This window comes from Vipera ursinii, assembly GCF_947247035.1.
Source record: "Vipera ursinii genome assembly, chromosome: 6".
Lineage (NCBI taxonomy): Eukaryota > Metazoa > Chordata > Lepidosauria > Squamata > Viperidae > Vipera > Vipera ursinii.
In genome coordinates, this window is record NC_139515.1 from 76,809,192 (window position 1) to 76,829,890 (window position 20,699).

General features: G+C 40.0%; 1 protein-coding gene across 1 annotated transcript in view; it reads right to left on the minus strand.

Annotated features, from left to right (window-relative positions):
* The window catches only part of MICAL3 (microtubule associated monooxygenase, calponin and LIM domain containing 3), a 196,879-nt gene that overhangs the window by 32,777 nt on the left and 143,403 nt on the right, over nucleotides 1-20,699 (minus strand). Inside the window, exons 27-33 of the mRNA XM_083365265.1 lie at nucleotides 17,003-17,271; nucleotides 14,029-14,118; nucleotides 11,508-11,654; nucleotides 6,383-6,445; nucleotides 3,684-3,776; nucleotides 2,600-2,746; nucleotides 858-949 (exon numbers count right to left, since the gene is read on the minus strand). Coding sequence (XP_083221391.1) covers nucleotides 858-949; nucleotides 2,600-2,746; nucleotides 3,684-3,776; nucleotides 6,383-6,445; nucleotides 11,508-11,654; nucleotides 14,029-14,118; nucleotides 17,003-17,271 — 901 coding nt within the window. The remainder of the gene's footprint in view (nucleotides 1-857; nucleotides 950-2,599; nucleotides 2,747-3,683; nucleotides 3,777-6,382; nucleotides 6,446-11,507; nucleotides 11,655-14,028; nucleotides 14,119-17,002; nucleotides 17,272-20,699) is intronic.

Sequence of the window (20,699 nt, forward strand, 5' to 3'; positions counted from 1 at the left end):
GCCATCTTACTGAGGGACTCTCGACAAATTTTCAAGGAGCACAATAGCATATGTGGTTACAATATAAAATGTATTGTTCCAAAGAATTCCACACCTGTTCAGACAATCAAAATACAGAAATGAGAATGCAAGTCTGTAAGAATAGAAGTAGTAGTGAAACCAACTGAGGCACATTATTTACATTTGGAAGATTTTACACACTACCATTAGTTTCTGGTGTAAAAGACATTCTATTATGTGGGCATATAAACTTTTGCCATTTTGAAACTGAATTTGAAATTATGGCCACTCAGCTGGAAGCAATGTCAGCCACTGTCTACCTAATGCCCTCTTGTCTTATGCTCTTTTTCCTTAACTGGGCAAAAATTATAAAAATGCCCCAAGCTAAGTGGGCCTTCCAGCATTGGCTTCCAAGGAGCAGACATTGCAATGTTCTCTTTAAGTCTTGAAATGTCCCATTCCTGGTAGGCAGATTATATCTCTACATTGAGAAATATCAGCTTCCCATTCAGCCTGGAAAATTAAAGTACTCTTTTAACAAACCTTGATTTGACTGAACCCCAGTATTATTTGTGTGAAAGAAAGTCACTGTGGTTGCCACCTTTTCTTCTTCACCTATAATATGGTTTATCTTAGACTAAATGTAATATGTGAACTTAATAATCATAATGCTAAGCACATTGGTTTGTGCTTAAATTGTAAGCCGCCCTGAGTCTTCGGAGAAGGGCGGGATATAAATGGGATTAAAATAAATAAATAAAATAAATATACAGTATTAATTGTATATAAATAAGACTACTATGACCTGTACAATTAAAAATCATGCTTTAGGTTTATGGATGAAGACAATTTGTTACCTCTTTTTCTTCTTCCTTATGGTTACAAATTGGAGAAACAGGACCAGTCATTTCACACGGTGACTGGACTGGAAGACAAGGATTACAAGTATCTGAAGAACCAAAAAACAAAGATATGAGCATCTTAAAACCAAATAAAGTACATGGAGTTAACTGCCTCCTTTCACGCTCCTTTCTAGATAGTCAATTTGCTACCTGAGCCAAATTTGACTCTCTCTCCCTTCAACGCTCCTTGTCATTATACTTGGCAGAATCTGTTCTTGTACAAATTATTATGATTGTTATGCATATTCTCAGAAGGAAGTCCCTCTATATTTCAGAGATCATTGCCAAGGAAGAAGACATTACATGCTGGACTCTTTGAAAAAATGGTACACTGCTCTGGTGGTAATAGCAGTGTGAATTTCTATGGAGATTCTCAGTCATCCAAGTCATGGTTGTCCCAAAGGTGCTTTTTTCAAAAGGCAACTGGACTTTGTTTTTCCTTGAAGACATTCTACTCCTCTTCCAAAAAGCAAAACGTCTTCAAAGAAAAACAAAGTCCAGTTGCCTTTTGAAAAAGCTCTTTTGGGACAGCAGTGTGAATTGCTATTTAGTTAGAAAACAATATGTTTAATCATAAAGGATCCAACATTTGCTTGTTGAATCCAGTATCTTGTGTCCCACATTGGCCAAACAATCCTTTAATCATAAAGGATCCAATATTTGCTTAATAAATCCAGTATCTTGTGTCCCGCATTGGCTAATTAGATGCTCTTCTGAAGCACAATGGCAGAAATTAATGACCCAGTTCTATATTCTACTTTACTCCCCTTTGTGAGGCCTGAATACCCAAGCAGAACCAGCTACTTCAAAGGCTAAGCATTTGATTACTACATGCAGTTCATAAGCTTCTAGATACAAGATAAGGTTGTCCTCATCATTCCTGAGCTTCCAAAGTTCCCTCAAAATCTGATCATGCCAACAGGCCTGGGGATCTTGGGGGAATGGTGAAATCAAGAGATGGCTATCTTATTACTGACATCCTTCTGTTCTCTTTTCCAGTTTTAGTTCTGCTTCTATAATTTTAATTTTTTTTAATTATTATTATCTAATGGTTTTAACTAATGTTTGTCTTATTTATTTATTTATCGTTTTTACTGGATTATTGGATGCCACCCAGTCACTTTTTGTGATATGGGTAGCCATATAAACTTGGTAGATAGATAGATAGATAGATAGATAGATAGATAGATAGATAGATAGATAGATAGACAGACAGACAGACAGACAGACAGATAAAGAGAGAGAGAGACAGACAGACAGACTCCTTGCTCCCATTTTTGCTACGATAGTCAGGCTAAAAATGCAAGAGAATACAATGGAATAGAGCTGGAAGGGACCTTGGGGGTCTTCTAGTCCAGCTCTTTGTTCAAGCAGGAGAACCCATACTGTCTCAGACAAGTGACTGTCTAGCCTCTTCTTAAAAATCTCCAGTGATGGAGCGCCCACGATTTCTGGAAGCAATACTGTGAGGCAGAAATAGTTCTGAAATGACACCTTCCACGACGAAACCTTTGCGGTATTTATTACAAGAATTTCCTGAGTTCACAAGGGATAATAGATTTATTTGAAAACACAGTTAATGGGAATCATTGTCTGATTTGTTCTAAATTTAAAAAAAAAACAGGAAAAACTGCATAATTTGGCTTACAGGTTCTTAGCCAATCCAGTGTGCTCTGTAGTGCTAAAATGTTTAGTACCTTCCGTCATAATGAAAGGGGTAACTGTTTCTGCTTCCCTGAGTTCAGAGACTTCCAGTTCTTCTTCTTCTTCTTCTTCTCCTCCTCCTCCTCCTTTTTCTTCTTGATGGAGGCGACACTCTGCCTCTGCATCAGAAGGGATGTCATCTAAACCAGGAATTGGAAAACAAAAAAGAATTAAGGTTAAAATGTTATAGACATTTATAGTAACTTCATAACAAGGGAATGGAATGGTGAAACTATGTAGGGTTGTGGCCCCCATATATCTATCTATCTATCTATCTATCTATCTATCTATCTATCTATCTATCTATCTATCTATCTATCTATCTTTTTCTTTCTTTCTTTCTCTTTCTTTCTTTCTTTCTTTCTCTTTCTTTCCTTCCTTCCTTCCTTCCTTCCTTCCTTCCTTCCTTCCTTCCTTCCTTCCTTCCTTCCTTCCTTCCTTTTCCAAATTGTTACTCAGAGTAAATTATGTGTATGCTAAATTACCTAGTTTGTTAGTTCTAAATCACAATTTTAGAGTAAAAATAGGCTTTACTTCTGTGTTCCTGGAGCCCTTTACCACATTTTTATTTCATGTGGCTTCTCCACATATGATTAAAAGATGCCATGTATAATTATCTTGAAATCCTTCTCTGCCACCTCCAACTCTCACGCCATTAAGTCACTACTTAAATTACTATATCAGCTGAGCTCTTTTGTTTGGGGTGGTCAAATCTGCACACAATCGTTTTGCAACATGACTTTGTATTTCTGCAGTATTAACTGCTGGCCCTTACAGGTAAATCAGGCAGGGAACAAGACTAGGTGGGCTCATTCTACTTTATTGTAAGGGTATATTAATAGAATCTGGCTTAAGTCTGAAGGTACAAACTTCCCATCACTACTTTTAACCATCTAATCAATTAGGGCAGTCTTTCCTAAATTTCTTTCTCTGACCGTTAAGCCACAGGGGGGTTCCTCCCTCTCTTATCTGATTGTTTTCTAGGAAGGCTCTTTTTCCCTCGTCCCCCAAGGTCATCCACACATTCCATTATAACAACCAATAGCATACTATATGAAGGTATTCTCAGACTCCTACCGTCATCCAACTCTGCCCCCGTGTCCCCATCTTCAATAGCTTCTGCAGGCTCGGTACCCACTTCATCTTCATCACCGTTCTCTTCACACAAGGCTACAATAAATTGTTGGTAGAAATTTTGAAAAGAGACAATGGGATGGAAGAAAAAATAGACTTCTGTTTGACACACTCCCGTAATCCAAATACAACAAACATGTGATGGAGCCTTCTGCTAGGACTGTACCACTTTGGATTGAAATTGATATGTGTGTGATGGGACAAGACTATCCTGGAATAGAGATTTGCCTTTTTTTTTTCATTTGAACGCTGAAGAACATTGATGTATGTGACACTGATGCATCTGAGCTGAGACAATCAGCACATAATTTTTCTAATCATAAAAGCTCAGTTCATGCATGTTGGATAAAAGCAGAAACTTCAGGTCATTAGCCAAATGCATCTTTTTAAAACAAGTAGAATATGTTTGGTCAACATATGAAATGAATGATGCCCTGAAATGTGAGGCTGACCTTTTAGAATATTTACATTTAAATGTTTGTAATATTATACATTTGGACCATGTAGTCCTACTGAAGTTTAAACATAGTTGGAAATATATTTATGGCATATACATAATAGCTATAGCTGTTCTAAGCAACCATCCAAACTACAGTGGTATCTCAGTACTCATCATTAGTTGGTTCCAGGAGGCACGAAGAGTACCATAAACTTTTCCCATAAGGAATACTGTAGTGAGTCACAAGGCAGCCGACAGTGACCAGTTCTAGCTTGTGCATTGAGTACCAAACAAACAACGAGCACCGGGATGCATTTTTTGTCAAAATGCGTTGGGTACCAAATTCAATGAGTTTCAAAGTAGCTGAGTACCAAGGTAGCACTGTATGTGGAGGTCAAATATAGCATTTTAGAATCAAACATAACTGGTGCTATATAATTAATTGACGTAATATTTTGGACCATCCTCCAATATAGGAAAGACTAGTCTCTCCTAAGCAATCATGCATATTCCCATGAATAAAATAAAATTTTCAGTGATATGTTAATGGAGGCACAAATTAGCATATATTGGTGCATACCTATTCTTGGGGAAATTATAGTTATTTTGCAAATACATCTTTGCACATATTAAGCAGTGAAACATGAAGTGCAGGGTGGGGGGAAGCTGTCACATAGAAACTTAAGAGCGATGCACTACTATATCCCAAACTACTGGAAGCAATATTTTGGCCAAGTTGGTCAGCAGTCAAAACTGGCTAAGAATAAGGCAATATGCAAACTCTGCTCACAGAAGCAAAAAAAAAAAAAGTTTTAGAAATGCACTAGCTCCACCATGCAAAATCCAAATTGTCAAGTCTCAAGTAATCTCTGTTGTACTACCTATAATTACGTATAACCAATTCTTTTAGAAGGACTTACCCTTAACAATAAGATCAAAGGATACGGCTGTTTAGAAGCAACCTATACAATTTAGCTATTTCTTATGGACTAGACCAGGGATAGGAAACCTTGGCTCTTTTATGACTCGTGGACTTCAACTCCCAGAATTCCCAAGCCAGCCATGCTGAGGGGAAAGGGAGAGGTTTCCAAGCTGAGCCATGCTGGCTCAGGAATTCTGGGAGTTGAAGTCCACGAGTCATAAAAAAGCCAAGGTTGCCTACCCCTGGACTAGACATGACCATGCCTCGTCCTACAGTAAAGTCAGTTTATGACATCTATCTAGATGATGGAATTCCAGGAACACAAACATATCTCAATTCTGACTTTAATATACTTGACCTCATTGACGTTTTTGTCAACTTAAGGTCTATCTAGATCAGCATTCTTTCAGCTCAGTGATCCTTCAAACTATACCTCTTTTCAGAACTGTAGACACAATTTTTGTATTATTTCTACTTTTTAATAAAAAAAGTTTCAAAACTGGCTAAAGTACTGAAGATAATGGCTACAGAATAAAGCAAGTGAGAAGAGTTTTTCCCACATTAGGTAGATGTCCTGAAGAAAATGAAGTATTACAATAAGTTTTATGTGATGTGGGACAGATCACGCATCTTCCCATTATGAATTTTAAAGATGGAACCACTTGAAAGATTACTGGTTGAACTGATTAGCCACACTTCAGATCACCTGAAACAGCATTTAACTTAAATGTAATTTTAGAAAACAATTGCCACCAACGGCTTTGCTTAAAATCAAGACTATGAGAGTTGAGTAAAGGAAGTAATTTATCTTGGGGTGCAATCTTCTACTGGCAACAATGAAAATTTTGTTTTTAGCAAACTGTCAGACGGGTGCTTAATCATCTGGACTATATCTAAGAGCATTACCTATGTAGAGCTTTTGGCTTGGTTTCACCTTTCAGGTAGTGTTAAATTTAAATAGGTCCTACTGGTCTATGGCATATCTAGAAAATCTACTTCTCTTCTCAACTACATCTGTATTTCCAATATTCTCTGCAAGAAGGGAAGCTGAAGGAATTAAGATGGTGGTCTAATTCATGCAAGAATGGCTCATCTCTTTGGGACATGCAAGCGCCCTTTCCCTGCTTCCCCAACTCTGCCATGCAGTAGCAATGAAGACATTGATAGTTCCTGGGTTAAAAAAGGCCAGCAAACAGGGCACTGGAAACATGGAGAAGTGGCATTGCTAGCATGGTGGGCAGGGTTACTTGTGAGCTATAAACAGAACATCACCAAAACTACCTCCTGGGACTGCATCCAGCCATGCCTGTACTGCCTCGTGGCGAATGGAGGGAAGGTCAGATGCTGAATTAAAATAAAATAAAATTATAATAAATTCCACAGCACACTAAACATGTATTTTGAAATGGAATCACAAAAGAAAATGTTTAGAAGCAGAAAAACAAAACAAAAACACACCATGGAAAAGCAAACTCAAAAGGACCCTAAATGGGATTATAAGAAGGGGAAGGCTGAAACATGAATTCCTTGATCTTGGTATCTTCTGCCATGGCTTCTGCTACCTACCTGTAGAAAACTGTGTGGAAAAATTATTACAAACTGAGATTGACATTTGCCTGAGGTCTGACCTTTCTTGCAGAAATCAAAGAGCCTTGGTGGAGCAGTGGGCTAATGCCTCCTTAAGTAACACCAGCTGCCTACAATTAGTGCAGGTTCGAGTCCCACCAGGCTCAAGGTTGAGTCAGCCTTCCATCCTTCCGAGGTAGGTAAAATGAGGACCCAGATTGCTGGGGGCAATAAGCTGACTTTGTAAAAATGCCGCTTGGGGGCCCCGAAAGCCCTAATAAGCAGGCATATACATAGAATGAAGGCTATTGCTAAGCACATTGATTTGTGCTTCTTAGATTGTAAGCCACCCTGAGTCTTCGGAGAAGGGCGGGATATAAATGGGATTAAAAAAAAAAGATCTCCAGTAAAATAAAAAAATATTTTAAACAGAAATGCTCTGATCAATGGACTCCCTCCATCCCTATTATATTCACTACCTTCCTTTAAGTGGATGTATTGTTCTTCTGATGATTACTCTGCCATGGAGATCCCAACTCTTAGTAGTCCTCATCTCCCAGGATCTCCTGCCAAATACATCCAGCTTTGATAAAGGCTATATAACAAACAATGTAAAAAGGGCAATTTAAAGCCCATTGCTTAATATGAGTTACAAAACTGCATGTTTAGCCTTCCCTGGTATATCTCTTAGCTAAGAGACAAGATTGAGTTCTTTTATACTATTTAACCTGGAACCTTAAAAAGGTTGAATCAAAGTTCTACCTGGCACCAGTGTTACCTAGGTCTGGCTCCCCTGGTTGAGAATTTAAAAGAGTTCATCCCAACAAAAAGAAAAAGGACCGTACTGGGGTACAGCAAATTAGGGAAATCAAGGAAAGGAAGCAGAGGAAAGTTCCCATGATGCTAAATAAACAGTGAAACCCCAAACTATACACCAGATCATCGGAGAAAATCCAAGGGAATAAGGCAATTATGAAAAATCCATAGAATATAGCACAAGGAAAGTATAATGAACATATTAAGCTTTTCAAATTGTGAGAATTACTGAACTTCAAAATATGCCTTCTTTTTTTTCTTCAGAGAAAGTATACGATCAAAATGTAAGCTCTCTTGTGTTTGGGCTGTTCGTTTTCAATTTCAGAGGTGCCAAATTTTAAATTGTCAAATTTTAAAACTGCTTATAATTTAAGAACTACAGATTGTTGTTGAAAAGAAAGTGATTGAGATTTCCAATAGCACTCAAGGTATTGATTATATGTGTGGCTGAAAACAGACTGAGGGACAGGGTTTGGTGAAAGATTTAACTATCCAAGTGATGCTTTCAAATAGCATACAGATCCTGAGCTGGAATAATTATGCAACGATAACTTGGAAACATTACTTGTATTTCCTCAAAGGAAAGGTTACCTTTTCATCCAAATAATTTACCTTTAAAATGGGAAGATTCTTTTACATTCCGTGAAAAGTGCAGTCAGATGAGGGTTTATTTCTATCCAATTTTCCTTATTTGGAAGGACTGTTTTAAATTGATATTTAAAATCATTTTTGGTAGGCTGCAGCATAGATATATGGAGTAACATTTCATGGTATATGACATGTGCAGAAGTCTACAGTAGGACTAAACAAACAAGCAATCTTTCTCTTGTAAAGTTCATAATACCTTTTCCGCTAATAGTTATTCTTAGTCAGTCTCTCTTGCTCTGTGTGTCTGCTGTCTCTCTCTCTCACTCTTTCACTCACTCACTCACTCACTCACTCACACACACACACACACACACACACAGACACACCCCTCATTTCAAGGGAAGTATAAGAAAGGAAACTTTCTAAAGGATTTGGAAAAAAGCTAGTCAATACGTAATTGGACCAAAAGGACTTGCAATTTCAGTGGCTTTGAGACAGAGAACTTTTTCCCTCTCCTTGCAAAGTATTAATATTTCAGCATTCGGAATACGATTGATCATAAGAAGTACTGTCTTGAGCTAGAATGAGGTATGAGTGACCTCCAGATGCTGCTCAAATACAAGTTTTAGCAGCCCAGCCAGGATAGCCAACAGTGAAGGATAAAGGGCACCTTGCCCATTATCTTCTTTCCCCCATCCTTACCACTTTCTATAGAGGGACGATCAAGAGCATCCTGTCATATTGCATTACTTTCTGGTTTGAAAACATCATTGCATCAGACAGGAAGGTGATGCAGAGAGTGGTGAGGGTGGCAGAAAAGATCATTGGCTGTTCCCTCCCTACCATCCAGGACATAGCATGTAAGCGTTGCTTGAGCAGGGTCCGTAAGATTGTCTGGGAACACTACTCATCCTCTTCACAACCTGTTTTCCTTGTTACTGGGAGGCGGCTTTGTGGTATCTGAAGCAGAATATCCAGATTCAGCTACAGTTTTGTTCCATATAGCTTCAACCTTGTGAACTCTCTCCACTGTGTATTTCTCTTTCCACTACGTATTCAAAATGGACTGTGATTAATATTTATATGTATATATTAAGTGTCTGACAGAGCACCCGGTCTACCCAAATATGGGACAGAGTAATCTGCCTTTCAGCCCCAATCTAGGAGCGTTTTGCAGGCAGATGTAGTTAAAACGAAGTCTGTGTATATAGTAAATTTTACTGACAAAGAGTTAAACCTGTGGCCTAACATACAGCTGCCTAATATGCAAGCAGCCCAGATTCAAATATCAGAAGGGTATGGCCAGCTGATGAGAGTTAAATAGCTTGAAATAGCTCTACTAGTCTCCCTTTAACTCTTTGTCAGTAAAATTTACTATATGTGTGTGTGCATGCGTGTGTGTGCATGTATATAGCATGTGTTTATGGGTGTTATGTATGGGTAGATATATACTTTCTTTTGAGAGCAGGCAACAGTGTTTCATTTTTAATGTGGGCCAGTGTGATCATAGTAAAAAAATTGATAATAAAGGTTATCAACTTATCTTATCTTATCTTGTCTTGTCTTGTCTTGTCTTATCTTGCCTTGCCTTGCCTTACCTTTGTTTCAGAAAAGTAACAAGCTGCAGATTTAATGTAAAAAAATGTCTGGAACACAAACCTAGGATTACCTATCTGACAGAAGCTCTAGAGCATGGAAAGATCAAGCATTTGCTAGGCTAAATATAAGTAAGAGCTTCTTATCCCAATACTGTGTGAGATTTACTTTGTATGGAGCACTCAAGAAGATCAGAGAAAGAAGTTGCTTGCCCTACTTTTTGTAGTTTACAGGAGAAATATTTTTATCTGGATTCTGATAACTCTACACGTTGCAAATTGTTCAGAATCGGATTAATAATCCGATATTTGAGATGTCCTCTAATGCAGAGGTCCCCAACCTCTCTCCGGTTCCATGGAGAGAGGTTTTTCCATGGACTGGAGGGTGCGTGGTTTTATGTGCTGCCTGCATGTTGCGGATGGGGCTTTGCTTGTTTGTCCAGACCGGTTGCTGGCATGTCCTGGCCTGGTACTGGTCTACGGACCTGGAGTTGGGGACCTCTGCTCTAATGATTTTCCCTAGCAGCACTTTCCAGTTACTAGAAAAGCAAGTGCCATCATTTTCAAATGGCTACGGAGGATGGGAATTGGAATCCAACACATTCTGAAAGTGTAGAATGGAGAAAACTGTCCTTTACATTTCTTTTCAGCTTCTAAATAATCTCCATGAAGAAAGTAATTGAAGCCAAATTTGTCTTTTACACAGAGCATCTTTAGCGTCTCACTTAAAGATTAATGTTCAAAAAATAATTTCAATCTTCACCATCCTGTTCTCTGTCCATTTAGTGAACAATCCATGTTTCAGATATTCGGTTGTCATCATGCTGAAGAGATCTTGTGCCATTTTATTACTAGAAGTGTTTTATTTCAACTATTCTTAACTTTCTGCCACCCCTTTAGATGCAATGCCCACAGTCCTCTCAAATTCTCTTAACTATTTGGTTTTTATCAGTCTTTCCCTTTTTCACTCTTCTGTTCTGAAACTACCAAATCATCAATTTGATCCTTACTGGATTGAAATTCTTGGGAGATGGAAAACATCTAGGATCCACCAGGCTGAGGAAGGCTATTCTCCATTAAGAAGCCAGCCTAAAGAACTGTATAGACTTGATTTCTCTCTTGCATTAGGCTAGACCAGGGGTGTCAAACTCAATTTCATTGAGGGCCACATCAGCATTGTGGTTGCCCTCAGGGGGCTGGGTGGGTGTGGCCTGGGTGGGCATGGCCTACTGGGTGGGCATGGCTAGAGTGCATATGGCCTACTAGGTGGGCATGGCCAGCTGTACATCGTTCGCATCAAGGGTGCCTATGGGGGCCTGGGCAGGAATGGGACAGATCTGAGGGTCTCTGGCAGGAGGAGGGTCTCTGGGCCAGGGCCAAGGCAGTGGGGGCTGTTCCCTCACTGTTTCCAGGATGGCTTCGCGGGCCACATGAAACCACTTCGCGGGCCGGATCTGGCCCCCGGGCCTTGTGTTTGACATGTCTGGGCTAGACCATGGCTATGCTGGCTGAGGAATTCTGGGAGCTGAAGTCCACAAGTCTTAAAGTTGTCAAGGTTGCAGACCCCTGGGCTAGACTAATCTAGCTAATTCTGCCTGTCTTAAGAAGTCATGGGTACTTAAAGCTTAAAATGGATACTTCCTACTGTGGTCCTCATGCACACCAGCAGATCCATCTTCCATTACAAATAAATGTTCGTACCATAAACGCAAGACATGTTCCATTCCATTACAAATGATGGCAAACATGAAAGCTCTAAAAGCAACATGAAGATGGTCTCAGAATTGGTCTTTCTGCATTTAATGGGAATCAAATGCCCTTAATGCAGGGGACATGTTTACCTCTTGAGGTGGAGGACTTAGAAGTGGGACCCACTTTTTCCTCCTCCTCCTCCTCCTCCTTCTGACGGATGTGTGTCCAGTGCACATCAGCCAAGATTTCCAGGGGATCAATTGGATTTACTATCTGCTGGAGCCTCAGGTTTCCAGCTAGCAGACAAAAGGCCAGTGGTGGATCATGTAGAAGGCATTGGCAAAGGAAAACAGGGAGGAAAAGGAGTACAAATCATTGGATAGGAAAGACAGGGAGAGAGAAAAAACGGTTATTTGAAATAGAGTGAAAGAGAAAATAGATAAGATCATCACTGGGCATGCAAGTGTCTCCTTCCACACTGCCATTTGTATATTCCATTCTCTGCAAAATGCAACAATCCTTCAAAATGCAATACTTGAAGATTCACCATCATTAAGACTACTAGAAAAGCATCTAATTCCATCATGTCTATTTTGTCACTCTTTTTAAACTGCTAATAAAGCTACCACGTTCACCAGTATGGTTTTGTCACAGTTTTCCTCTTCTTTTTTAATGAGCAGCATTTCAAACAATAACTGCCCAATACGTGCAACTTAAATCATAGAACAGCCCAAAAGAAACTAAGAATAGAGGCAGAATGTTAAATACATTTTGTTCTTTTTCTTTACTTCCCACTCAATCCCATTTTACTTCCAAGAAGTATGATGTAACTATGAAACTATCCTGTGGAATTTTGAAGAACATCATGCACTCAAGTTCTCTTGTTGAATTATGGCAACTCAGGCCGCCAACTGTCCTTTTCCAACACAAATCCTTGGGTAAGTATTGTTAGTGTTAGAACACACTGCTGGGGAGTTAACAGGATGGGTTTAATTTGCAAGATTAAAAGAATGTCTGGGAATTCATACACAGAACCTTAGCAAGGCTCTGAAAGAGCAGGCCTCATCAACCACCAGAAACTAAAGCTGGTTATTCTGATAGTATCCAACAAAACTCACTATTTCTAATTTTCTATGAGCCCATAGAGATGATTTGTCTCCCCTGAAGCTTCTGACCTAGTGGTGAACTTTAACACAGGGGATTATTATGTTGAATTTCTGAAAATCTGTAGCACAGAATAAAGAAAAAGGGTTTGCGGATTGTCTACTGCTCTGATCACTGATGAATTCTGATGGTTTTCTCTCAGGAGTCTTCAAACTTGGCCCTTTTATGACTTGTGGACTTCAACTTCCAGAATTCCTCAGCCAGCGTGCCTGGCTGAGGAATTCTGGGAGTTGAAGTCCACAATCCATAAAAGGGCCAAGTTTGAAGACCCCTGTTTTCTCTGAAAATGGGACCTTGAAAGCAAGAATAAAATGTGGATCTGGCTTATTCTATAAAAGATAGAAGCCCTTGTTCAAATGTCCCAATAAACAAAACATAGATACAGTAGTCTCTGATTGTTATCCACAAATGTTGGCAAGGTTTGTGTATGAGCAAAACAGCACACAGTCCTGTTCTGCTTGTTCTCTAGAAAGATATAATTCTTCAAAATTTATTACAATGTATAGCCATAGTGACTGCTATTGTATCCTGTTCCCTAATTATATACAACTGTTTTTGCAGCTGAATTTCAGATACTAGAAGCAATGAGTTTTTATCAAATTATAATAAATGTCACAATAACATGTGAAAGTATTATATAATATTAAGCCAAAATGGAGGGCTTTTCAAACCAAGTCTTCAAAAACTGGGAAAAAAATACTTTTTTTCTGGTTAGTTAAAAAGAGAAATAGTGTGGATTATTTTTGATGACGTTATCACTGTAACAAAAATGTCAAGCCATGACATAAATAATAAAAAAAATCTTGCACAGTGAAAAAACAAGATCACAATGCTGCTAGTCTTTGAATGCTTAGGGTTTGACTCATTCCCAGATAAGCAGCACAAAAAGACAGTATATAAATGTGCAGCAACAGACACATATTTGGCCATGGAATTTAATGAATTTAATCTAGAAATGCCTGAGCTTTAATCTAGCTGTTACTCTATTTATCTAATGAAAGAGGCAGAAAAAAAGCCAATATAATATTTGCTCCTAATAATATAATTTTAAAATGTTCAATAAGGACTAAAGAGAACCAGGCCCCATTTGACCATGGTGATCAGGGATTGAACTGAATAGTTCACTTCTATTCCTTATCTCACAGAGCTATTGTGATGAAAAATGAAGGTAAACCACAAGAGGTACCATCTCACTGTCCTAAAGCACTTTTTCTATCTTTAGCAATTTTCAGATATAGAGATTTCAACTCCCAGAATGCCCAAGTTAGCATGGGTGGCTGGGGAATTAGCTGGAAAATTCTGGGAGTTAAAATCCCCATAATGTAAAGTTGCTAAGCTGAGTAACACTGATCTAGAGGGAAAGACGAATATACATGTGTTTTTATTTAAAATGTAATATGTTGAATACAGCAGTTTCTAAATAGGTTGTACCACATGAGACCTGCTCTTTGTAATAAAGGAGCTCCCCCTTTTTCCTCAAGGGATGCAGTGACGGTGCGAGGGTACCTTTAAAAGTACCCGTGTCCTCTTCATTTGACAGATGTTGAAGCCAGAGGCCTTGCTGAAGTTCTCGCTCCCAAGGATAATACTCTCCCTCTACAGCAGGGGGAGGAAGACACCAACAAATAGCATTGTCAGAGTGAAAGAAAAGGACAGAGAGTGAGAAGGAACACAAGCGTATGCTGAGGAAACCCACAGAGGCTTCACCTTTCTAAATAGTCTTACACATGTTCAATCTCACATAGGAATCTGAACATGCAAAATATGTACGGATACATGTGTAACGGATACATGTCCATCCCACGGTGCATATTACAGATTACAAAATTGGAAAATTCATATATATATTCCAAAAATTGTGTGGATTTACAAGCAATTTCCCCGCACCTATTTAACTAATTTTACTTTACTCAAGAGATGGCTCTCTCAACCAAGGCTCTTATTGGCTAAAATTCCCCATGTGTTCCATTATTAAAGGAGTGGATCCATGCAAAACCTGAGAGAGTGATCAAATGCTCTGGCAGACCAGACCTATTTTAAAATTGGAACCAATTGTTTAAAAAAGATCAGTTTCAAAAGTAACAGAGTTAGAGGTTTTGTCAGTAATGATTCTACTCGCCTTCCAGCCTAAATATTCTACATGTTTATGGTTTTCTACTAGCTGCTACAGGAAATATTGACTTACAGTTTTTGACAACAGTTGACTCACAGCTTTTTAGACTGTTTTTTTTACACCAGGGCTTTTCAACCAGTGGTACAGGTACCACCTGTGGTATATTGGCACCTGGCAGGTGGTACGCAACCATCCTAGAAAAGTGGTAGCGGGGGAGGGGAATGAGCTGAACCGGTGGCAGCACCGCACAAGGCTGAGGGAGAGATGGCTGGAGCTGCAGGGCTGTCAGGGCTCAGCGGAAGCGCCAGGATCAGCGCTTCTTCGGAGCTGTCAGGGCTCAGTGGAAGCGCCAGGATCAGCGCCAGGCTCCAGCTGGAGCTTGGCGCTGATCCTGGTGCTTCTGAGCCCAAAAGAAGCGCCGATCAGCTGGAATGTTGCAGCATCTCCAGGGTCTTGTGATTTACATTCAGATCCTTGGCAACTGATTCATATTTATGATGGTCACAGTGTCCCAGGGTCAGCCTTCCATCCTTCTGAGGTAGGTAAAATGAGGACCCAGATTGTTGGGGGCAATAAGCTGACTTTGTAATAATGCCGCTTGGGGGGGCCTGAAAGCCCTAATAAGCAGGCATATACATAGAATGAAGACTATTGCTAAGCACATTGGTTTGTGCTTAAATTGTAAGCTGCCCTGAGTCTTCAGAGAAGGGCGGGATATAAATGGGATTAAAATAAAAATAAAATAAAAATAAATATGAAGCGACCAAAACCTGCTGCAACCACCCAGCAGACGGGGGGGGGGGGGGGGAATAAAAACCAAACACCCCACCCCCGCTGCCAATCCTCAATGGAAATGCTCACAACAATGAAAACCTCAGACAGGAGGAAGAGCGCCTCTGGGCGGGCAGGCAGGTGTCTTGCTTGGCTGTGGCTTGCGGGGCACTTTTTTCAGTGCCATTGTAACTTCGAACAGTCACTAAGTGAACTGTTTTAAGTCGAGGACTACCTGTACTTCATCACTTTTTTCCTGTTTTTTTTTGTCATCAGGTTTTTGACACCCTGCTAGGCGACTGGTGGTACTCAGATATCCTAAAAGTGGTACAATGGGTGAAAAGGTTGAAAAGCCCTGTTTTACACAGCTGCGAATGTAGCCTGTATCCCAAACTGCAGGCTCAGAATGAATGAGAAATGGCTGTTTGTCATGTACCTGACCTGCCCCTGACCTGCGTTCATTCCGCTGGGACCTGAAGACTTGGCTCTTTGAGCTCTCCGGCCCAGGCTGAGAATTTTTAACTGGGGTTTTTATTTTCAGGGATAATTTAATCTTTTTAATTGTCTTTTAACTTTTGTATTTTGTATTGGTGTGATTTTAAAATGCCCTGTAAAATTTCCCTGAGTCCTTCGGGAAAGGGCGGTATATAAATCTAATAAAATTAAATTAAAATTTTTTTACAGAGTTAGGCTCTCCCATTCAATATCCCACCTCATTTCTCTGCTGAATATAATGTTTAGTTTTTAGAAAACTAAAGGAGATGTTCATGGAGAGAAGCTGGAGAAAAGATAAGATGACTCTCCTTCTTCACAGTCTTTGCTACTTACAGGTAGTCTTTGACTGAGGACCACATTTGGAGCCAGGATTTCCATTACTAAGCAAGGTGGTTTGTTAAGTGAGTTGCGCTTGATTTTATGACCTGTTTGGTCACATTTGTAAAGACAATCACTGCAGTTGTTATATGAATCACGTGGTCATTAAATGAATCTAAGTCCCCCCCCCTGACTGTTTGTTGGAAGCTGGCTTGCAAATGGTGACCACACAATCCTAGGATGCTGCAACTGTTTCCAAACTGTTTGCAGCTTGTAGTAACAGCTTCACAAATTTCAGACAGAGGTTTTTCTCAGCCTCCCCTGCAAATGACAGAAGCTGAACACTGAACTTCGTAGATGATGAATACATTCTACAACAGTGATATAGCTGTTTTCTGAAATGTCTGCTTTGGAAGTTGGTTTCCTGGCTCCTAACATTGTGATTCTCTCTTCATCTTGAGTGCAACTTATTTATTCATAGCTTTTACTTTTGGTAAACGCAAATACAACAGCCGAGTATTGTGTTTTAAGATCTTAAAATTAAATAAGGGCAATGGAAGATGGATTAGACAAAATACAGTCAGAAAAAACAGCCATCAATTGGGATCCTATTATATCCTCAAAAGATGTCTTCTCTAAACTCCCAGAAATTTTTATATATCAAACTGAGCCAGATTCACTGCTAGGTATTAATATGTAAGTTTTCCAGAAAAAAAGAGGAATACATACACATATGTATTCATCAGCACACAAATTTGAATCTAGATGGAAAAAAATACTAACCTTCACTAGAGACTTCTTCCTCCTCCTCCTCTTGCTCCTCTTCCTCCTCCAGCTCCTCCTCCTCCTCTTCTGCCTCATCCTCTTCTTCATTATCCTGGTTTTTCTCAGTCTTCAGCTCCTCCTCACTCTTTCCTTTCAACATGGCATGTATTCGCACAGCCTCTTTCCAAGGCACACCACCCAGGTCGGAGGTGGGTTGCTGGGGCTGCTCTGCTGCCTCCTCGTCCTCTTCCTCCTCTTCTTCCTCCTCTATTTCAGATTCTGAGCTACTGTTGAGAAAGTACACAAGAGACATCTTGAGAGGTTTTCAGCTAGTAATATTTTTCAATAAATATAGCCAAAGAAAACGATCTTCTACCGGTTCAGAATATCTAACCATTTAGCGCCAGTCTGTGGACCGATACTGGGCCGCGGCATGCTAGCAACCGGGCCGCACAAACAAGCAAAGACCCATTCGCAGGACGCAGGCAGCACACAAAACCACACACCCTCCGGTCCATGGAAAAACCTCTCTCCACATAACTGGTCCCTGGTGCCCAAAAGGTTGGGGACCTCTGATTTAGCCTAATATTGTACAGGTAGTCCTCGACTTGCAACTATTTGTTTAGCAACCATTCCAAGTTAAAATGGCACTGAAAAAAAAGTGACTTATGGTCTTCACATTTACGACCATCACAGCATCCCCACAGTGACATGGTCAACATTTGGACGCTTGGCAACTAGCATATATTTACAACAGTTGTGGAGTTCTGAGGTCCTATGATTGCCCTTTGCAACCTTCTCAAACAGTTTCTGACAACAAAGTCAATTGGGGGGGGGGAGCTGGATTCGCTTAACAGTCACGTGATTCAGCTGCAGTGATTTGTTTATCAACTGTAGACAACATAATATCGAACATAAGTCACTTAACAACTCCCTTGCTTAGCAATGGAAATTTCTGACGCCAACTGTGGTCATAAATTAGGATAACCTATACATCCGGCTGGCAATAGCTTTTTGGCATGTCAGCTACGGATTTCATATATTTATACACTATATTCAATACACTATATTTCAACTAAAGATTCCTGGGATAAAATAGATGATCACACAAACATGCAGTTAGTGCTAAATTATGGTATTTCCATGGTTCTGAATTTTCAAAAGATGAACAGCTATATCTGAGATCATACATCCCAGTAGTCTATGGAAATTTCCTGTTCCAATTATTCCCCCCCTCCCACTTATTTTAATGAAGAAGAAGACCCTGGGAATGAATGAGCTTCCGTCTTCATAAACAACCTGAAATTTAGGTTCTTGGGTATTCTGTGGCATAAAGACAAAACTGAATGGAGAACTTTATTTAGGGAAATTGATTTACTAAGAATAAGGATACATACCATACCCCTATCTGAAGAGCATGTACTTCAATACCCATCAATAGCAGCCAGCATGACCAATGGGCAGAGACTATGAGAGCAATTGTCCAAAATATCAGAAGGAATATTACTTATTCCTGACTTTAAATGTGCCAACAGTTTAAACTTCCTTCAGATGTTCTATGATAGTTTCATTTGCTACTTTCACAGAAAAAAAGTTGTACCTACCGTTTTTTACCTATGGAAATCATTGTAATCTACTGTATGAGTGGAAAGAGAGCTTGAGAATTGCATTTTTTTTCACTTAAATGTCTGTGTCTCATTTCTTCAACTATGCTTTATTAATACATTTTAAATAATGGCCCCCATTGGGGGAAAAAAATCACCAATCTTAGAGAATCATTCATTCTATCTTCTATATCTATCTTCCCCAAATAGTATGTGTGCAAAACAGATTCTTTAAAAAAATAATGTTGCTAAGTAAAATTATGGGTAAACTTAGCAAATGTAAATCATCTGGGAATTTCATCTAGAGTATGAAAGAAATCTGCATTTTTTTTAACTTCTAAGAATATATTTCCCTCCCTCCCACCCCCTGCACTATAAAAATATTATTTATTTTAGTATATTACTTGGTCAGATTAGAAACCCTTGTGATGGAATGTTAGCTTTATTTTCTGTCACTTGAAAACAGAGTATAACTCAAAGTAAGAACTCTAGGCTGGAACCTATGAATTAAATGAAGTTCTTCGATTGTTTCTCTACAACAGGACTTTTTAACCAGTGGTATGCGTACCACCTGTGGTACATTAGCAGGTGGCAGGTGTTATGTGGTCCTGCCCAGCCAAGTGTAGTGGGGGAGGGAACGAGCCAGCGCAGAGCAGGACTTACTGTGAGAGAGTCTTCCAGAGCTGCAGAGTGGCTGCAGCGAGGCAAAGGCCCCAGGCCTTCTGGCTCACCCGGAAGACAAAGGAGGAGGAGGGGAGCGGAGACAGGAGAGGCTATAAAAGGAGGCAGTTTGGGCGGTAGAGGGAGAGAGAGAAAAAAAGCAGCCTTGGGAGGAGGTGGAGTCAGCTGTAGCTGCACCGAAGGGAAAGGAGGAAAAGGGTGGGGGGAGAGGAGAGGAGATCAAGCAGGTTGGCCATGAGCCAATCTACAACTTCTCTGGCAGCCATCCGTGCTGCCAGCAACAAACAGGCAAGAAACGCAGAGGGGAGGGGGGTCATCCTCCAGGAGGAATGAAGAAAGGCAGCAATGAAGAAAGGCAGCACTGGCTGGAGGTGAGGCATGGAGGGAGGGAGAAAGAGAGTGGAAGGATTCTTAAGTGCTTTTGTGACTTTGAAGTTCTGGGATTTGTGTAACGTGGGCTTTGTGTTCTTAAGGAGTGTTTGGCAATTTCTATTTGGCGGATGGCTGATGTCTCATGTTAGATTTTATTGCTCTGCTATTGTTAGCTGTAAGTTTTGCTGCAAGGGATTTTGAAGTATTTTTCTCCTGAATGGATTTTGCCTGTAGCATTCCTTTACTTATGAATGGAGCCATTTGGGGAGGCTGCCTTAGCAGGCAGCCAGTACTTACTACATTTTTGTCTTCCTTAAGTGCCGGCTTCAGTAACTTTCCTTTCTAGCCAGTAGCTAATTCTTAAAGGGGAATGCACATTTTTAAGCTAGTTCCCTGATCAGCTTGTCTTTTCTGTCTCTGGAGGCTTTTCCTTGTTTGATGAATATATGGAAGAGGGAAAATAGGGGGTGGGGGTGGGTTCAAATTTTTTCCTTCAGAAGGAGATGGGAATGAGAAAGAAGGAGGCAGGGAACGAGGGAGGGAGGGAAGCCCCACCTTAGCACTTGGCTGCCAGCAGCCCTGCCATTGACTTTGCTTGTCAAAAGGTTGCAAAAGTGGATCACATGACCCTGGGATACTGTGACCATCATAAATATGAATCAGTTGCCAAGCATCCAAATATAATTTGCATGACCTTGGACATGCTGCAATGGTCATAAGTGTGAAAAATGGTCATAAGTCATTTCAGTGCAATTGCAAATTTCAACAGTTTTTTCTTTTGGTCATCAAGTTTTTGACACCTTGCTAGGTGGTACTCGAATACTGCCATTTCCTAAAAGTGGTACAATCGGTGAAAGGGTTGAAAAGCCCTGCTCTGCAATATTAATATTTGCCTTTAAAGGTTTTCAAGAAATGATTGGATAGTCATTTGTCCAGGATTGTATAAGGATTCCTGCCTTGGGCAGGGGTTGGACTAGAAGTCCTCTAAGGTTCCTTTCAGCCTTATGGTTCTATGACTTGAGTGAGTGAATCTCCAAGTAATCAACAGATTTCTGATG